Genomic DNA, 17439 nt, shown 5'->3' with positions numbered 1-17439 from the left:
CTGTGCAGTGTTTGAACATAAGTAACATTCAGTCTAAATCCAACATGTCGTGATCTTCAGCTACAGCCCATAGGTGCCCTACCACCAACAGCTGAACGGATGTGGAGCAGTGACCACGGTGCATTTCGGGATACACTGAGCTCTCAGGTGGCATAAGGAGAAAACAGACAGAGAAAAACCTGTCTGCTACTTGGCAGTGCATGAACACAAGAATTTAAGTGTGGGTACTGAGACGGACCTTTTGTCTAACTAAAAACATTCAATGTGACCCATCTTCTTGAACAATGACCTATTAACATTAAATGACAATAATATACTATTTTATTTCACTTTAATATAAAAACATCACATAACTGTAAGCTGTTTTGTTACATGAAGTGTGATGGTTATGTGGTGTCATGTCAGCAGGAGTAATAAAAGTGCAATGATACGCTGACACACAGAGCCGGTCTGCACACTATGCAAGCTGGTAGGGCAAATTAGGGAGGGCCCCTCCTCCCTGTCCTGTCATGCCAAAGTGGGTGTCAGAGGTTACGGATCGGTCAAATACATGTGGCTATAATTTGATGAGAGCATGAAGCAGAATTATCCTTCAGGATATGAAAAAAGAAAGAAAAAACAAGATGAGAATGAACTTGTGCAAGAGCAGTCAGGTAAACTTGTGTTCTCCATCATCCATCCATCTTCAATCTCTTCTCCGATCCCAGCTGACATCGGGTGTGAGGCGGGGTACACCCTGGACAGGACGCCAGCCTATCAACCTTGTGCTCTCTTTTCTCCAAATCTAATGTCAACAGATAATAATAGCCTAACGTTTAGTTGATGCTAACGTCAGCTTGCAGTGAATCTCTTCTTGTGTGTCTTGTGTGCATTTCTTGGTCTCTCTGAGTCTTACTTGCTCACCTGCTAACGTTCCTTCAGGGCAGTGTTCTGTGCTTTGTGCCTGACAAAAGTGCGAGTGAAATACATTTTATGGTGTTTATAAACTGCAGATCAGAAAACATAACCACACTACTCGTGAACCTTAGAACTTGTGACACACCACATCGGTTCAGGTCCTAAGGTAGATCACTGTTGGTACTTGTCATGAAGTTGGTTCAAAAATGCCAAATTGTAATTTTATGGCTTATTGTTGTTTGGAAGATTAAGCTTAACTAAGGTGGACTGCCCATTGTTGCCATAGCAACAGTCAGGTAGTGGGCTAAAGAATCAAGCTACATTATAGATAAAATAGAATGTACTGTGGTGCCTGCTGCCATGGTCCTGTGTGTAGGTCTCTGCTGATGGTGGTGCTGCCTGACGCTTCCTGCTACTTTTATAACTATTAGTCATTTATACTGTCACTAGTCTTATAAATTACAAAATTTGTAGCCATAAAAACACCATCGGTGGTATGTCTTGCTGTATCGTAGCTGCTATTGCCCCTACTCATCATTGATAATGTTTGTCATAATTATTATCATTTTCATATTCTGTCACCTTAGATGTGCCTGTTCCTACTATTATACATATAGGTCCTATTCACATTACTACAGATATTATTATAGTTACTGTTACTCTTTGGCTGCTTGCATCTCTGGAAGTGTGTCTGTCTCTGTCTTTCTCTCTCCTTTTCTTCCTCCCCAACCGGTCAAGACAGATGTCCGTCCTCCACAGAGCTGGGTCTGTCCGACGTTCCTGCCTGTTATAGGGAAGTTTTTCATTCCCACCGTACTCTACGGGGAATTGTTGGGTCTATGCCTACTCTGTAAAGTGTCCTGAGATAACTTTTGTTATGATTTGGCACTATAAATAAAATTGAATTGAATTGAATATAGAATGATAACCCATAATAGCTTTTAATATAGGCTATATGCATCTATCATTTCTAAAATAATTACAACAAAATTGGGATTCTGATATTATTTCTTTTGAGTGAAAATAGTGAGAGATTGGCCTAATGTTATTATTTTTGAGATGTGGTTTTGATAAATCATTTGCACATTATTGAAAAACATGACAATGATAATCTAGTCTTTGTAAAAGTTACAACTAATGCTTCATTCAAGAAGATAGAAAGTAATGGATTGACAATGACTTTTGATTTATATACACACAGACCCTGCAGTACAGCCATTTTCAGCTGTTGACACAGACCAAGGTGAAGTAGTGGGAACACTGGGGTGTCAGGTGTTAGCTGTGTGGCAAAAGCAAATGGTCTTCATGGCTCACACGGTCAGGAATGAGGGCCCCCTACGCAAAATTTTGCTAAGGGCCCCAGGGAGGTCAGGACCGGCACATAAACCTCCCACAACATTACAGTTTAGTACAGTCCAGTCTTATGTTCCAAGAGCAATATAAGTTATAAAAAGAAGATGCCATTGTTCCCTTTGACACCTCAGCCATCAGGACTCATGAGTGGAGGCAGATCTGGGGTCACACATCTGTTGTTTTGCTGCGTTTTATTTCACTGAAATAAGAACAAAAACGGACACATTTTAGGTTAAGCAGAAGACTTTAAAGGTCATGTGTGTAATCTTTTATATTTATTAATCATCATTAATCATTTTATTGCCAATGGGTGAACAGGTTGTTACACATCTTGAAAGTTGAGACCTTCACTGATTTTTTGGTTTCCTGTAACAGCCTGTAATCTGACTGCTCTGTAAAGGTGTCAGGGCAGATGTTCTGGGAAATTCCAAAGGATGTGACATTTTACACACTCCTGAGTCTCTCGCCTCTCTACAGCTCACCTACTACAGCCAACAGTACTAGCTAGCTAAATGGAGTCCTCTAATATCTAACGTTATACATTCTGCAGCGGCAGCCCGGAGATGGACCTACTCCTAACCCTGTAACAGCAGCAGTTCACTAGTTTGCTGCTCCAGCGGGGAGGGGGGCACAGGGCGTTTCAGGATCAGACCAATAGTGCTGGGGCTTAGGCTGGCTGAAGGTTTGCGGGCTGCTGGGTGCTGCAGAGTGTGTGTAATGAAGGTCAACATCATGTGTAGACTCTGTTGTGGTGCTACAACAAAACCCTTTTCCCCCAGTGGGGGCTGACTGCAGTTCTCTAACAACGACTAGTATCACTAATAACAAGGTTTTTTTAAAGTGACAAAGAGAACCTTTAAGGAGAGCCACACTGTGTCACTGTGAGACTGTAATATTGTTTGTGGTTTTGTAAAAAGGTAAAACTGTCAGTTGGTTTAACGAGGAGATCACAAAGATGTAAAAAATGAATGGTGTTTAGTGTTACAGTGGTTTATGTAGTGATAGTGAAACCCAAGCTTCATGAAGCAGTGAACCAAATTGATACAGCTGTCATGAATGACACACTGCTTCTGAGAATGTCATATAGTCTAAAGAGTGACATCTGCTGACTGTGTCAGAACTGCTTCAGAAGAAAAGACCTGAACAACCTCAACGTTGCCTGTCAAACACGGCTTTGTACTTGTATTTAATAAATATTATAAAAACAGTAAAAGCTGGGGACTCTACACTTCCTGTTCATTTTTGTATCCTAGAGAAGAAAACATTGTTGAAATCTTCTCTTCTGACGCAATGGTTACTGTTCTATAATTTTGATCACTGTTTTTTTTTACTAAATAAAGGTTTTTGTTGAAGTGCCTTGATTATTTAAAAAAACATGCTAGTACAGCAGTGGTTTAGACACAGAGGATATGCTAACAAATTATGAACAGTAAAAAATAACTATTTCCGAATAAATCAAGTATTTATTAGTTGTTCTCTAATTTTGATCTCCACTGTATATACAATGTGATGTGACGTAACGAGGCCTCGCTCGCAGTGGTCATATGATTGTAGACGTGGTAAAGCAAACTTGAAACTGTCTCTCAACACTCCCGCTCCATGAGATCGATGCTGTGTCGAGTGAGCAGGTTTGAACCCAACATCACTAGGTTTATGACATTTATTTGAATAATATTTTAAATAAAACGATAGGCTATAGACATGAGCTATGTAAAATAGTACATAGTGGTTGTCTTGTTAACATGCTCACTGTCATAATGCTACTATTTGACAGGTAATAAAGCAATGTTCACCACATTAGTTTAGCATGTTAACATGCTAACATTTGCTGATAATCAGTAAACACAAAGTACAGCTGAGGCTGATGGGACTGTCATTGTTTTTATGTGGTCATAAATCAAAATATTGGACACACTAAATTGTTGACCTGTTGATAGGGTTAGGTGAAAAGTTAGAGGATCACGTAATTACAATTCATCCCAAGGGGAACATGAATAAGGAAACACATTTTATTACAATCCGTCCAATAGTTATTGAGATATTTCAGTCTGGACCAGACAGTCAAACCGTTACAGACTGCGGTACAGTTAACTCACCGTAGCTCCTCCTTCAGTCGAGCCAATTTGTCGTGCAGCCGATCATTCTTCACATGAATGGGGTTGTTGGGGACGAACCAGGCCGCAATAAACTTACACACTACCACAACATGCTGCAGAATCACACATAAGACACACACAGAAACCATTTAAGTGCCAGCTTTAGTTCAAATGGTCAACACTGTGGAACTGAAATCTGGAGTACAAACCTCAAACAAGATGACGAAGGCAAACCGCACAGCCAAAACCAACCAGAACTGAGAAGTCAGAGTGTAGTCTTCATCACTCCGGTAATCTCTGTAGCTGCACGCACACGCACAATTTGTCCTGTTTATCAGATCTGTGACTTCTGTTACGATTAGACCGAGCATAGTAAGAGTTAGGTCTTCTCACCTGCACTGTGTGACGTTGAAGCCGGTGTCTGTGACCATCTGTTTTGGACGAAAGTCCTGTCGAACTGCTGGGTGTGTCAAAAAAGCCGTGGACAGAGTGTCATTAATGTAGCCCTGCATGCAGCTGCAACAAGAGCACAAAACAATCATGATAAGACACAACACAGTCTGCTGATGTGTTATCAGATGTTTCTACCAGCTGTGGCATGACTGACTGTGTCTCTGTGGTTCCATTCGCACAGGGGCCATAACGGTAACGGTAGACGAGACGTGGAATGAAATCTGAAGAGACTCCAATGACCAGCCCATTAGCAATCACTGCTAACACACCGATGACCTCCAACACCTTTGTCCACACACCTGCAGAAAGAACACACCACTGTTACACACAAAAACACATACAGTATGTGACTGTTACAGCAGCACTGTTGCACATGTTGAAAGTCTCCTGTGGAGCACTTATATTGAAATGTTCTTCAATGAGTTCTGGTATTTTGGTTGGCTTAGACTTCTGAAAGCCACCGTTATGTTCTCAAAATGATTCAGTGATGTGAAATGTACTGTATGTTGTACTATAGCAGCCCTTTCTACACAGTAACTTTTGACTCGTACATCAACAGACACACAGCTCACCAATGTCGTTAGTCTTCCTCGGAACCAGCCGCCGCTCCAGGCGGACCATCTTGATGGCATCCAAACGGATTTCAAAGACATTATTAATGAGAGCCAGCAGGGGGGCGAGGGGGAACGCTGCCACAAATATGGTGGTGAAACTGAACTGGACCACTGGAGGGCGTGGACAGTATGTTAGTAACATGGAATTGTTATTATTTTCAGCACTTTCATTACAGATGCATTATTACCTTTGCAATCTTCTGGTGTAAAAATTATGAGTTCATTATGAGGCCAACAAATTGAGAAACGTGATTTTTACCTACAACAGTCACAACACATTCAATCATTTAGGATAAACAATAAACAGCAAACAGTATGTATGGTTGTTTTTTAGATATCAAACATTGTGAATTTAAAGTAGATTTGATTAATATTAAGACACAAGAGTACAGATGTATCTCACAAATTAGAATATCAGAAACAAATTCAATATTTTTTATCAGACATTTCAGAATGTGAAAATTGTATATGTTCTAGACTCATTACATGCAAACTAAAAAGTTTCAAGCATTTTTTAAAATTTAATTTGAATAATTACAGCCAACCGTGAAAAAGTAAGAAAAATGTATCTCAAATTATAGAATATTCCATTTGGAGTTTAAGTAAATCACAGTTTAAGTACCATGAATCTGTCACTCTGGTTCATTACACACAACCATAATCATGGGGGAGATTGCTGACGTGACAGTTGTCCAGAAGACATTCACTGACACCCCCCACAAGGAGGGGAAGACACAGAAGATCACTGCTGATCTGGCTGTTTTTTGACTGCGGTATCAAAGCATATTCATGGAAAGTTGACTGGAAGGGAAAAGTGTGGTAAGAAAAGGTGCACAAGCAACAGAGATGACCACAGCCTTGACAAGATCATCAAGCAAAGCCCATTCAAGAACCTGGGCGAGCTTCACAAGGACTGAGGCTGGAGTCAGAGCATCAAGAGCAACAGTCTCCAGAAAATGAGCCACACGTGACACATACTTAGTGTCAAGCCACTCCTTAACAGGGTGGCTAAGGAGAAAAAGAACCAGACCGAGGCTCAGTGGTCCAAAGACCTCTTTTCAGATGAACATACTTTTTTAAATTTCATATGGAAATCAAGGTTCACGAGTCTGGATGAAGAATTGCAGATGCACAGAATCCAAGTTTCTTAAAGTCCATTGTGAAGTTTCCAGTCTGTGATGATTCTGGGTCCACTGTGTTTTATCAAGTCCAAAGACATCACAGCCGTCTACCAGGAGATTTTATAGCCCTAATGCTTCTGTGTTATAAATCCTTTTATGAGTTGCAATGCAATTTATCCTATTTCCATATTTTTTTGGTACTTGGGCCTGGTTGTGTAACACTTCTGAAAACTGAAAACCGGACCAAAGTTAATACTTCCTCTCTACAAGTCAGAGTTTTATACTGCAGAGTGAGACAGAATGACAGTAAAGTGTTTACCTTCATGTCAGAGTTTTATACTGCAGAGTGAGACAGAATGACAGTAAAGTGTTTACCTTCATGTCAGAGTTTTATACTGCAGAGTGAGACAGAATGACAGTAAAGTGTTTACCTTCATGTCACAGTTTTATACTGCAGAGTGAGACATAATGACAGTATGAAGTGGATTTTGCTGGAACGGTCTGCTGGGAGCACCACTCTACTCTGAATTTATGATCCTACAAGATGGGTGTGGTCCAAGCAAGGGCAAGTAACAGGGGTAAAAGTAGGGAAGTAGAGAAGGGGCTATTGCCCAGCCTCTTTATGAAGAGTTTTATACCTACTGTTACTTGTGTCTGTGCAGCATGCACTACACTTCTGGGATCGAGTCTGTCCCTATCCCAACCTAACCCTAATAACAACTAACCCTAACTCTAGTGCTGGCAGGTACTGTGGGGACTCAGGTTTTCAGGTGTGAGGGTCAGGGAGGGACTCTAGACCTACCCATCTCCAGGAACTCATTAAACAGACTGAAAGCGTCCGTATTGGCCAGGTGGTAATTTGACAGCCAGTCCCGAAGTTTGCAGATGTCACATGGTTCAACACGTCCATGTTCATCCCGACAGGCCTTCCTGTAACAGTGACCGCACTTCCTCTGCAGCTTCTTTGTAGTGTTTCTGCTCAGACAGCTCTTTAACCAGCTGGAAAACACAACATTTTCACTTAAATGCAAAGTCTGACATGTTTACATTGTGTATTCCAATGAGGTCTGAGTTGACATCATGTAGGACACTAACTCATCAAGAACAAACACACAGCACACTCACGGCACAGTGAACTCAAAGATGTTGTTGAGAATCTGTTTGAGCAGCATGATAACAGCCATCTGGATGAAAAGGTCTGTCAAACAACCACTGGGATGGCACTACAACACACACACACAACACATGTTAGGGTTAGTACTGTGGGGCAGACATGCTGCATGAATGGCTAAAAATGAAAAACTGTATTCCCTCACCTCCTCCAGTCTCCATCCAGCAATACGCACATAGTCCCCTGGATGGCCATTTATCCTGTGACAACAAAACATTAGCTTCACACCAACAATCAGTATTTTAACCCTCTGAACTTATGGCTAGAGAGAATTCCTCTAGTTTTACAACAGTACAGTACAGTACAGTACAGTACAGTACAGTACAGTACAGTACAGTACAGTACACTCATTATAATAGGACTTAGGTTAATTTGAGCAAATATGAACACAGCAATCACACTCAGATGTGGTGCAAAACAAGTAGACTGAGATAACCAAGAAAGGGTGGTCCTGCCTGACTTCCAATTGATTCCTGGAATGGTTCGTTTCCAGTGTAAACGCAATCAACCAGCAACCAAAACAACTGACTCGCAACTGTGGTTCAGACTCATGCTGTGCGTGATAGGACGCGTTCACCGTTTACAGCAGACAGCAGTTTACTGAAGCCTAACGGTTGGCTAGGAAAACAAGAAGTGGGCTAAAATGCATTGTTGGTTGACCTGAGGCAGCAATGAAGAATAGCATGAGAAACAAGCACTGTAATGGCTCCAAGTTGTTGGAACGCTGATGTGCAGCAATAAAACTGAGAAAGACAAGAAAATGGGTATAAGAATTGATTGCAATCATGCTTGATGCCTGGCGTTGACACGTGTTCACAAAACTTTTTTTTTCAAACGTCTTTCCCTCTGGTGCAATGACGACTTTGGTCTTTATTGTAAATGCAACACATACAGCAAAGCTCCTATTGATACAGAAGACCCTTCTCCCTGGTTTCCCTCAACCTGCGTCCAGTGCTCTCATTGGCTGCTAGAAATCCGGTATGTTTCTGCGAGGCACCGGTGAGTCTCTTGCCTCAAGTCTTTAAACAGCTCACACATTGCACAAAAAGCGCCCATTTGTCTCTGATCTCAAGTTTGTGTACTGTTGGTGAATAGAAATCAGGGCTAAAGCTGGACTAGTGCTAGGCATTAGGCATAAGAGCCACACAAATACAGACAGGCAGTTATCAGACACACTGACTGAGAGAGACAGACGGACAGCAAACAGAGAGACGGTTACAGACGGACAGACAGACAAACTAACAGACAGGCAGAGTACCTGCCCAGGAAGAAGGCCACATAGAAGAGTGAGGAGAAGAGAGTGAAGAACTGGAAGGTGAACATCTTGACTGTGAAGTTCCTCTCTGTGGCTGCAAATGAGTTAGTCTTCTCTGAAAACACACGCGCACACACGCACACACGCGCACACGCACACACGCACACACGCACACACACACACACACACACACACACACACACACACACACACACACACACACACACACACACACACACACACACACACACACACACACACAAATTTATTCATGTAATGTATGACAAAATTCAACATTAGAAAGTGTTTGGATATTTCAACCAGACATCGTTTTAAGACTATGGTGAACAGAAGCTGAGTTGATGCCATTAAGATCAAGAGTTCATTATTTCGTTAATGCAAGAAAATTATTATATAACATTATTGCATGACATTCCTATAGTAGGAATGTCATGCACTGCAGTCAAGCCAGCCGTCACTCGCATCTCCATGGTCAACAAGCTGATAGTAAATGCATTCAAACGGCCCAGAGTGTGACAGACTTGCTGAATTTAGCAGAATGATACATGTGTGAGTCTAGTTTTCAAAATATTTGTTAATAAGGGGCAAATTCTGGGGGAAGAAATACCAATAATTCTTGACATTGAAAATCAAGCATCATCTGAACACAATGCCCCCATAGCACAGACCTGGATTTAAGATGGGTAGAGTATCTCTTAAAGAGATATTCCAAATGTTCCCATGTTCCGTTCTGTGTTTCTACTTTGCAGCAATCTAGTACAACTGAATACAGTGGAATAAAAATAATGTAAACCAAATAATTAAAAGTAAAGTAATAAAGTAATTATCTATCTATCTATCTATCTATCTATCTATCTATCTATCTATCTATCTAAAGTAATGTGACATTGAAATACATATATGTGAGACTTTTACTTTGGTAAGATAAACTTGTGATATTGAAATAACAGCATTCAAAAGAAATTGTTGTATTATCAGCTTCCACAGACATGACAGCATGTTTATATCTAGTATATCTTGCATTTGTTTGTTTTACTTGATACAACAAACTCAATAAAGTACCCTGTTTCGTTCTCACCTATGTCACACAGCTTGAGGGACACCCATCTGTTGACCTACAGGTGATGTTGGAAAAGGAAGACATAGAAAGAAATAAGAGGTTTCATGGTTATTACATTGTTGGCAGGTGGACCTAAATTTGAGCATGAAGCTGTGTGTTCACACAGCTGCTGTTCTTCCTGTTCCCTCAGTGGTCTGATGATGTTCCTGTTAGTTTAAATGTAGAGAGTCAACGCTCGCTCACAGAATGACTGACAAATCGCACTAAAACTAAAGTAATGGATAATGTAATTCTCTTATGATGAAAGATTCCCAGTTAGCTGAGCCATATGGAATATATACGGTGTATACCATATATACAGAACCTGGTGACATGTAGGTTAGACAGCTCAGACTGTTATTACTTGTTTATGTTTGTTTAATGGAGAAAGTTTGTCAGGTTCTGTGATCAATACTGTGTCGGTGCTGCGGGTTGAGCTCTTGGTAGTGATGGGCAAATGGGGCTTCATTGAGCAAGATGGAGCTCTTTGTTCAACAAAGGGTTAAAAAAACACTGAATTACATTGAGCCTTTTTCTTTAAAACAACAGCTCCATCTAGTGAACTCAACAAATACAACTAATAATAATAATAATGGATTGGATTTATATAGCACCTTTCTCAATACTCAAGGCGCTTTCGGAGTCCAGGTCCCATTCATTCACACAGACATACATGGTGGTGGTAAACTATGATAGTAGTCACAGCTGCCCTGGGGCAGACTGACGGAAGTGTGGCTGCTAATCAGTGCCTACGACCCCTCAGACCACCTCCTCAAACATACAGCAGTCATACACATTCACACGAGGCAAGGTAGGTGAAGTGTCTTGCCCAAGGACACAGCGACCATGACAGGGCAGGGCGGGGATCGAACCGCCGACCCTTCAGACATTGGACCGTTCAACCAACTGAGCCACAGCCGCCTAAACTAATGGTTCATGAGGCTCCGTGAAGCCTTGTTTGACTATCACTAGTTTATGGGCTTCACAGTGCATTTCTCACTGCATGTGTGTCATGTGAGCTCATTAGAGCAAAAGGTTGCATGCATGTAAAAATGTTTTGGAGATAAAAAAAAGGAAGAGTAATTACTAAACAGTAATTTTACTGGTTGCCAGAAAGTTGATTTATTTCTAAATACAGTCCATGATTAAGTTAATGACTTTTCTATCCTCCTGCTGCTCATATCCTCAGCTGTTTGTGACTCTGGCTACAGCCACACACACGTTCATTCTAAAATGGTGTTTCCCTCAACACAAAAGCATTTTAGCTCTGTAGGGCTAATATTCTGGCAGCGAATATTCTAATATTCGTACTCCAAAAAATGGTATCTGCGACAGCCCTTATCTCCGGCCGTATTCAACCATATAACGTGAGCAAATTGACATGAGTTTTCAAACTATAGTACAAAACAACCGGTTTATGGGCTGGGAAATGGCGGAGTAGTTGGGACACAAGGCATCAATGCAGCAAAATATGTGTGTCCTTAAACGAAATCTTAGTAGTGTGGATGTAGCCTTCACACATTTCTATGTTCTAAGTACACTGCTCTAGAACAGTGGTTCCCAACCTTTTTCTTAAGGGACCCATATTTTTACCATAGTAAACTTGTACTTTTAATAGTACAAGTTCTTCTTTCTCAAATGAATTTAAGCAGGTAACATATTGAAATATAATAAATAAAATGAATTATTGTAAAATTAAAAATATACATTCTGCCCTAATTTTATCCATTGCTTCTATGAAGCCAAACTCAATATAACTTTCTTGGTAGCCCCTCTTTTTCTTTTTGACATTTTCCGCAGTCTCCTCTACCTGACGCTTCGCCATCTCTCCCTTAGCTCCGCCTAGCAACGACTGCTACACGTGAGGCGTTCAAGTCACACACGCTCTGTTCCTCGTGATATAGGCCTATAACTTATTCATTTATCTAAAATTTGAAATATCCGAATAAATGTTTAATGTGGCTCTTGGATTTAGTTGATTTTGTCACATATATGAATTAAATGCTTACCCTACTCATTTATTTAACATTTTAATTACATTAAAATTATTAAACCCCTTAAAATCAAGAGGGCTTCGCGGCCCCCCCTGGATTTTCGACGCCCCCCTTGGGGGGTCGGGACCCCCAGGTTGGGAACCACTGCTCTAGAAGATGTTGACTCTGAATCCTTACTTTTACTTTATCTTTGTCTCTCTTCATCTCCCTTGTGTGTTGGCTAGTGTGACATAATTGTTGAAACTTTGGTCTAGAATCTGTTGTGTGCTTACATACGAGGCAGGATGGTTTAAATCTGAAGTCTCACGCTGCCTCAAGGAGCTTTGGCCTCTCAACACGAGGCGACTGCTCTGACCACTCAGCCACCGGCCGCCCCCGGGTGCAGTTTTGGACATTTTCTCATCTCTCTTCAGTTCCAGCAGCCACACAAACAGTTAACTAGCAGATAACTGTGTTAACTGTGTATGGACCTTTTCAAAAATGTAAACATTCCAAAACAGTCCTAGTTTATATCCGGTTGCAGTGAATGTGAATGACATCAGTTGACAGGAAGTGACCAAGGACCATGGCTGTTGCCTAGCAATGGAATTCCGGTGAAAAGGTCTTTAGTACCAACTGTGATTTAGACAGCGCCTGTGTTACTACTACATTCCTGCTGAGGTCATAGGACTAACTGGCCGACACCAACCCCACCTGGACTCATGAGAGAGAGACAGCTAACACTGGTTAGTTAGTCACTTCATAACAAACTGCTACAAAAAGGTAACAACAAAAGAAGCTCATTTAAGCTGCTTTTCTGGTGTGACTACTGGGTTAGCACCACGGCTAACCACCTTGGAATAACACTCTCAACACAGAATAAGGGCTGTTTTTCCTGTTCAGCCCATTCTACTGACATTGTGAAAAGAGGATCAGGATACAGGTATACATACCCGGGTCATGATCTGAATGGTGACATAGTGCAGCACTGCCCCAAGCATTACAGCCACAGTGTTGGCATGATCCCTGATAAACTCCCACCTGCCCTCAGACATCAGGGGGGCGGCCACCACTCGAAACACCACCAGGGCATGAGCGAGACCGATGATCAGCATCAGCTAGAACACAAACAAACACACCATCATGTCTTCTTCTTGCTCCTCCTCTACAGCTCTGATCTCCCTTTATTTCCTGTTCTGCAAAGATGTAAAAGGGATTTGGGGCCTCTTTTTTCCCCCATAAATTGCAGACATCAGGAAACAGGAACTAATAAAGATTGTTTGACTGACAATAATGTGATGTTAGAGTGTGTCAGCCGTTGATCTGTGCAGATGTGCTCTCAGGGAGATACATTTCCTGAGGAATGCTTTGGCCCTAAATCTCGACTATCAGATAGCGCTTCAGTCCACCCTGTATACCACACCCACTAAACTCCTGTGTGTGTGTGTGTGTGTGTGTGTGTGTGTGTGTGTGTGTGTGTGTGTGTCTTACCATGAGAGTTACCAGAATGAGGACTAGAGTGCTGCGCAGGTAGGAGTGTCTGAACTGTTTGGGTTTACAGTTTGGATCATTGACTATCTCCAGAATCAGTTCCTCCTGTCAGAACACACACACACATGCACGCACGCACGCACACACACATTAAAGGTAGAGTACAAGGACTGTTGTGTCCTGGAATCAAGTGCTTTAACAAGAGGAGAGGGGTTAAAAGCTCCAGAAAAAGCCAGTGAGTGGACCTTGAGATAAGCTTTTTCTAAGGTCAAGAATCATGCCGTCAAATTGAGCTCAGTGGAATGTAAAAGGTAAAAAAAAACATATCACATATGGAAATATTAATAATCTACACCATGTGCCTGATTATTAGGCTAGTCAGTATTTTGACCATATCATTATTATGCATATTTTCCAACTCCTTGCTGTGTAGGACCCCATAGGAAGTGCTCCATGTGAGTCCTCTATGTCTGCTTTTGTGCTCAGCGTCACAGGAAGGGAGCGGGAGATAAGAGGTTTTTATACTTGTTTCAATATGAGATAAGGTGTGTTTCACAACCTCAAACCCTCCTAGGGTAATTAAAACCAAGAACTTCAGGATGAAGGACCCTTTCATCCTAAATCAATGTCAAATCTGACCGCAGTTCGAACTGGAGAATCGGTCTCTGTTTGGAGACAGAGGGAATTTCAGTGATAAGGACTAAACAGGACTTTGTGTGAAAGTTTGAAAAATAGTTAAAGTTCGATGTTTCATCGCGACTGGCTGTTCAAAGACATTCTTGCAAATGTCTAACAGTACATGCATTATTTGTATCTTGTTGTGATTATGTTTATGTGGTTTCAGAAGTGCAAAGTCTCTGTCTAATTCCTGAAATATTCTGTGTTAATACTTACCTTCACTCTGTATCTGTTAAAACTGCCTGCCTAAAGATTTTTGGTTAAATTGGATATCCCTGAGACCCCGTCGGCGGGGGCAATCAGATAGTATAACAACATCCCCCTCTGCAGCAACATGTAGCTTGCATACAGACACACATGCTGCATACCCACAGAAAGCTAAGAATCTCTTCTACACGCTCATATAAACCATTTGTATGACCAACAAACACAGTTACAACAGCGAGCAATCAAACAATATGAGGCGAAAAAACAGAAATAAGAGCAACACAGACAAATAAAGCTGGCACAGTGGCTGCTCTGATATCAGCAAGATTTCACTGCATCCACTCCATAGCAGAGTCTCCACACGTTCCAAAAATACTATTTTTATCACTCTACGACCAAGTTTCACTGATCCAGCAGCCAAATATGACAGAAAACAACAAGCGCATTTGAAAACCAAAACCAGAAATGCTGTCTTACCTTTGCAGTATCACAGTGAAAAGTTTAATCCACAGAAATAAAAACCGCTGAAATGGAAGGACAACATCTCCCAGCATGCTTTGGAGGTTTTTCCGGCTTCTTTGACCTGCTAAGCCCGCTTTTCAAAGGCTCTGATTGGGTCATAGCGCCTGTCCGTCATGTAGTGTAGCTCGTCCTTATCCCTTTGTGATTCGCTAGTCGTGTGGTTTAAGTGAAAAAAACGCTCACAACTTGATTCTATTGGTTCTTACGATTCCAACGAGGTGTCATGCTTCAAGATTGACCAATGTGGACGGAAGATATAGCCCCGCGTAAGGGCAAAGGGACTCTGTCGCGCTAACGGCGCTAGCGCGCTAGCGACGTTAGCGCTGTGACGCACGGTGACGGACTGAGGCTGGCGTGAATACACGGACTGACACTCGCTGTTCTGCTGCTTTTATGCACTTTATCTTCCTGTGGCTGTGCAAGCCACGGATCTGTGTCTTGTAAATAGTTGTTTGCAGAATATTTTGGCCAGCACTTTGCTATTGCACTTTGTAGTGGCACATTGTTGTTGTTGCTGTTGCTGATTTTCATCATTATTGTTACTATTTTAATACTATGTCCCTACTATTATTATATTATTACAGTTATTGTTGTATTATAGTGAATACAGTAATCTGACCCTTTTGGAGACAAATGTAGTTCTTTTGTAGGGTTTATGTGTGTGTGTAGGGGGGGGGGGGGTCCTATTTATTATTATTATTTTTTTTTCAAAAACTGTTTTCTCTTAGATCCAAAATGACATTTAAATTAAATTAAATTAATTTTACAACGTGGTACCTAAGAAATCTCAAATGGCACTAATGGTGCCAAGTTGTGCCAAATCGTGCCAAATATGCCAAACTTGAGGACGCCTATATATTTCTTCAATAAGACCTCTATAATTGTTCCTCTGCTTTATTTCAGCAGCATCAAACTTCTCACAGGTGATGTCCAGATGTTGTTCCATGGCTTTATTGAGTTTTTTGGCTACTGTGGCATTATTTTCAAAGGGATATTTATATAAAATGACAATTTTTTTTGGGCGAGGGAAGAAATTCTTCCATTTTTGCTTTGTGCCATCTGCATTTACTCTGACACACTTGCATTAATAGTGCTGCTTACACTTCTGATGCCATCTCACATGTGTAACCTTTATTGTAATACCAAGATAATGCACATAAAGCTTGTAATTACAGAGATATACCCTATTTATTCTGAGCATGTCATTTTCGAGCAGGAACCTCAAAAACGGACTCAGGGAAGAAGAGGTTAATAACGGAAAATCAACCAGAGATAGTTTAATCTTCCCTGTTAGAATTCCGGCATATAAAGAAGTTAATTCGCTCAGAACTAGAGGGTTGGGTTAGGCCAAGACCCCCGCCCTTTTCATTCATCCGTGAGATAAAGGAACCGACAGAATGGTCCTTCACTCTTCTGCTCTCTTCGCACCTCTGACCCCTCTCTTTACTTCATCTCCTCTTCAACTCACTTCTCTCTTCTCCCCTCTTCTGCGCTTCCTGCATTTTGTTTCTTTTGTTTGTACACCAGTCCACAGAACCGATCAGAACCTTTTTTATCAACCAACAACAACAGCCAGAGACAAGCCACCTGAAGAGCTGAATCCAAGCCGGGACGGGAGCAGACAATCCCCACTGATCCAAATGCGCAGCTGACCCAGTCTACAGACCAGAACTCAGGTCGGACCTATGGAACCTGCATGGGTACTGTAAGGGGGGGGGGGGGGGGGGGGGTTGACTGTAATATCAACGGCAAAGTAAGGTTGGCCTTTTAATACAACTCCTGGATGAAAACGTTGGTGATAATTAAATTCTGATCCAAGTTCTGTTGATAGGCTAATTAGAGCCAGTCCGCCAGTAATATTATAAACCAGACCCGTAGGTCTGAATCACTCTGGTCTTAAACTTTTCCACATTTAACCCTCTATTCAGTGTTGCACTATCCTGTATTCTCCGTACTAGGTAGCTAAATAAATGTTTATAACTTTACGTCGTTGTGAGAGGCTTCCGTTCTGTACAGAAAGTGTTGGTCCATATCAGGTGATGTGTATTTGTGTAATGAGGGAGGATGGAGGGTTACTAGGCAGCTTCTTTTCTTCAGATAAAATGGGCCAAAAATGAGACTTAACTTACTCTGAAAAGTCTAAATTTGTTTAGATAATATATATATATATTTCAGAGTGATGCAGCACAGTACCATCAAACCTTTTGTTGCAAATAGTCAACAGGGTTGCAAGAAACGTGTTAAATTAACTGTCAAAGATTTGAGAAGAATCGAATGTGAAGCAGGAACCTATTATCCTCCAGGTGTTCAGTGATCAGAGACATTGACAAGGAAAGAAAGGTTGAAACTCAACCCCCACTGAACAAGACATAAGGTGAAACGACAAGACTGGGCCAAGAAATACCTGAAGACAGATGATTTTTCAAAGGTTTTATGGACTGATGAGATGAGAGTGACTCTTGACGGACTAGATCGACCGGCCTGGGGC

The 17439-nt window shown here is 41.4% G+C and overlaps 1 protein-coding gene across 2 annotated transcripts in view; it reads right to left on the bottom strand.

The window, feature by feature from the left end:
• Positions 1-144: 144 nt before the first annotated feature.
• The window catches only part of ano9b (anoctamin 9b), a 69013-nt gene continuing 51718 nt past the window's right edge, over positions 145-17439 (bottom strand). For both annotated transcript variants that reach the window (XM_083914245.1, XM_083914246.1), the window contains 13 exons: positions 13545-13649; positions 13007-13171; positions 10060-10096; positions 8964-9075; positions 7851-7905; positions 7660-7757; positions 7337-7533; positions 5372-5524; positions 4954-5098; positions 4740-4862; positions 4556-4649; positions 4347-4459; positions 145-2449 (listed from right to left, as the gene is read on the bottom strand). In XM_083914245.1, the coding sequence (XP_083770371.1) occupies positions 2416-2449; positions 4347-4459; positions 4556-4649; positions 4740-4862; positions 4954-5098; positions 5372-5524; positions 7337-7533; positions 7660-7757; positions 7851-7905; positions 8964-9075; positions 10060-10096; positions 13007-13171; positions 13545-13649 (1431 nt within the window). In that variant the 3' untranslated portion in view covers positions 145-2415. The remainder of the gene's footprint in view (positions 2450-4346; positions 4460-4555; positions 4650-4739; positions 4863-4953; positions 5099-5371; positions 5525-7336; positions 7534-7659; positions 7758-7850; positions 7906-8963; positions 9076-10059; positions 10097-13006; positions 13172-13544; positions 13650-17439) is intronic.

Source organism: Echiichthys vipera (genome assembly GCF_963691815.1).
Source record: "Echiichthys vipera genome assembly, chromosome: 1".
Lineage (NCBI taxonomy): Eukaryota > Metazoa > Chordata > Actinopteri > Perciformes > Trachinidae > Echiichthys > Echiichthys vipera.
This window is presented reverse-complemented; position numbering and strand designations above follow the sequence as displayed.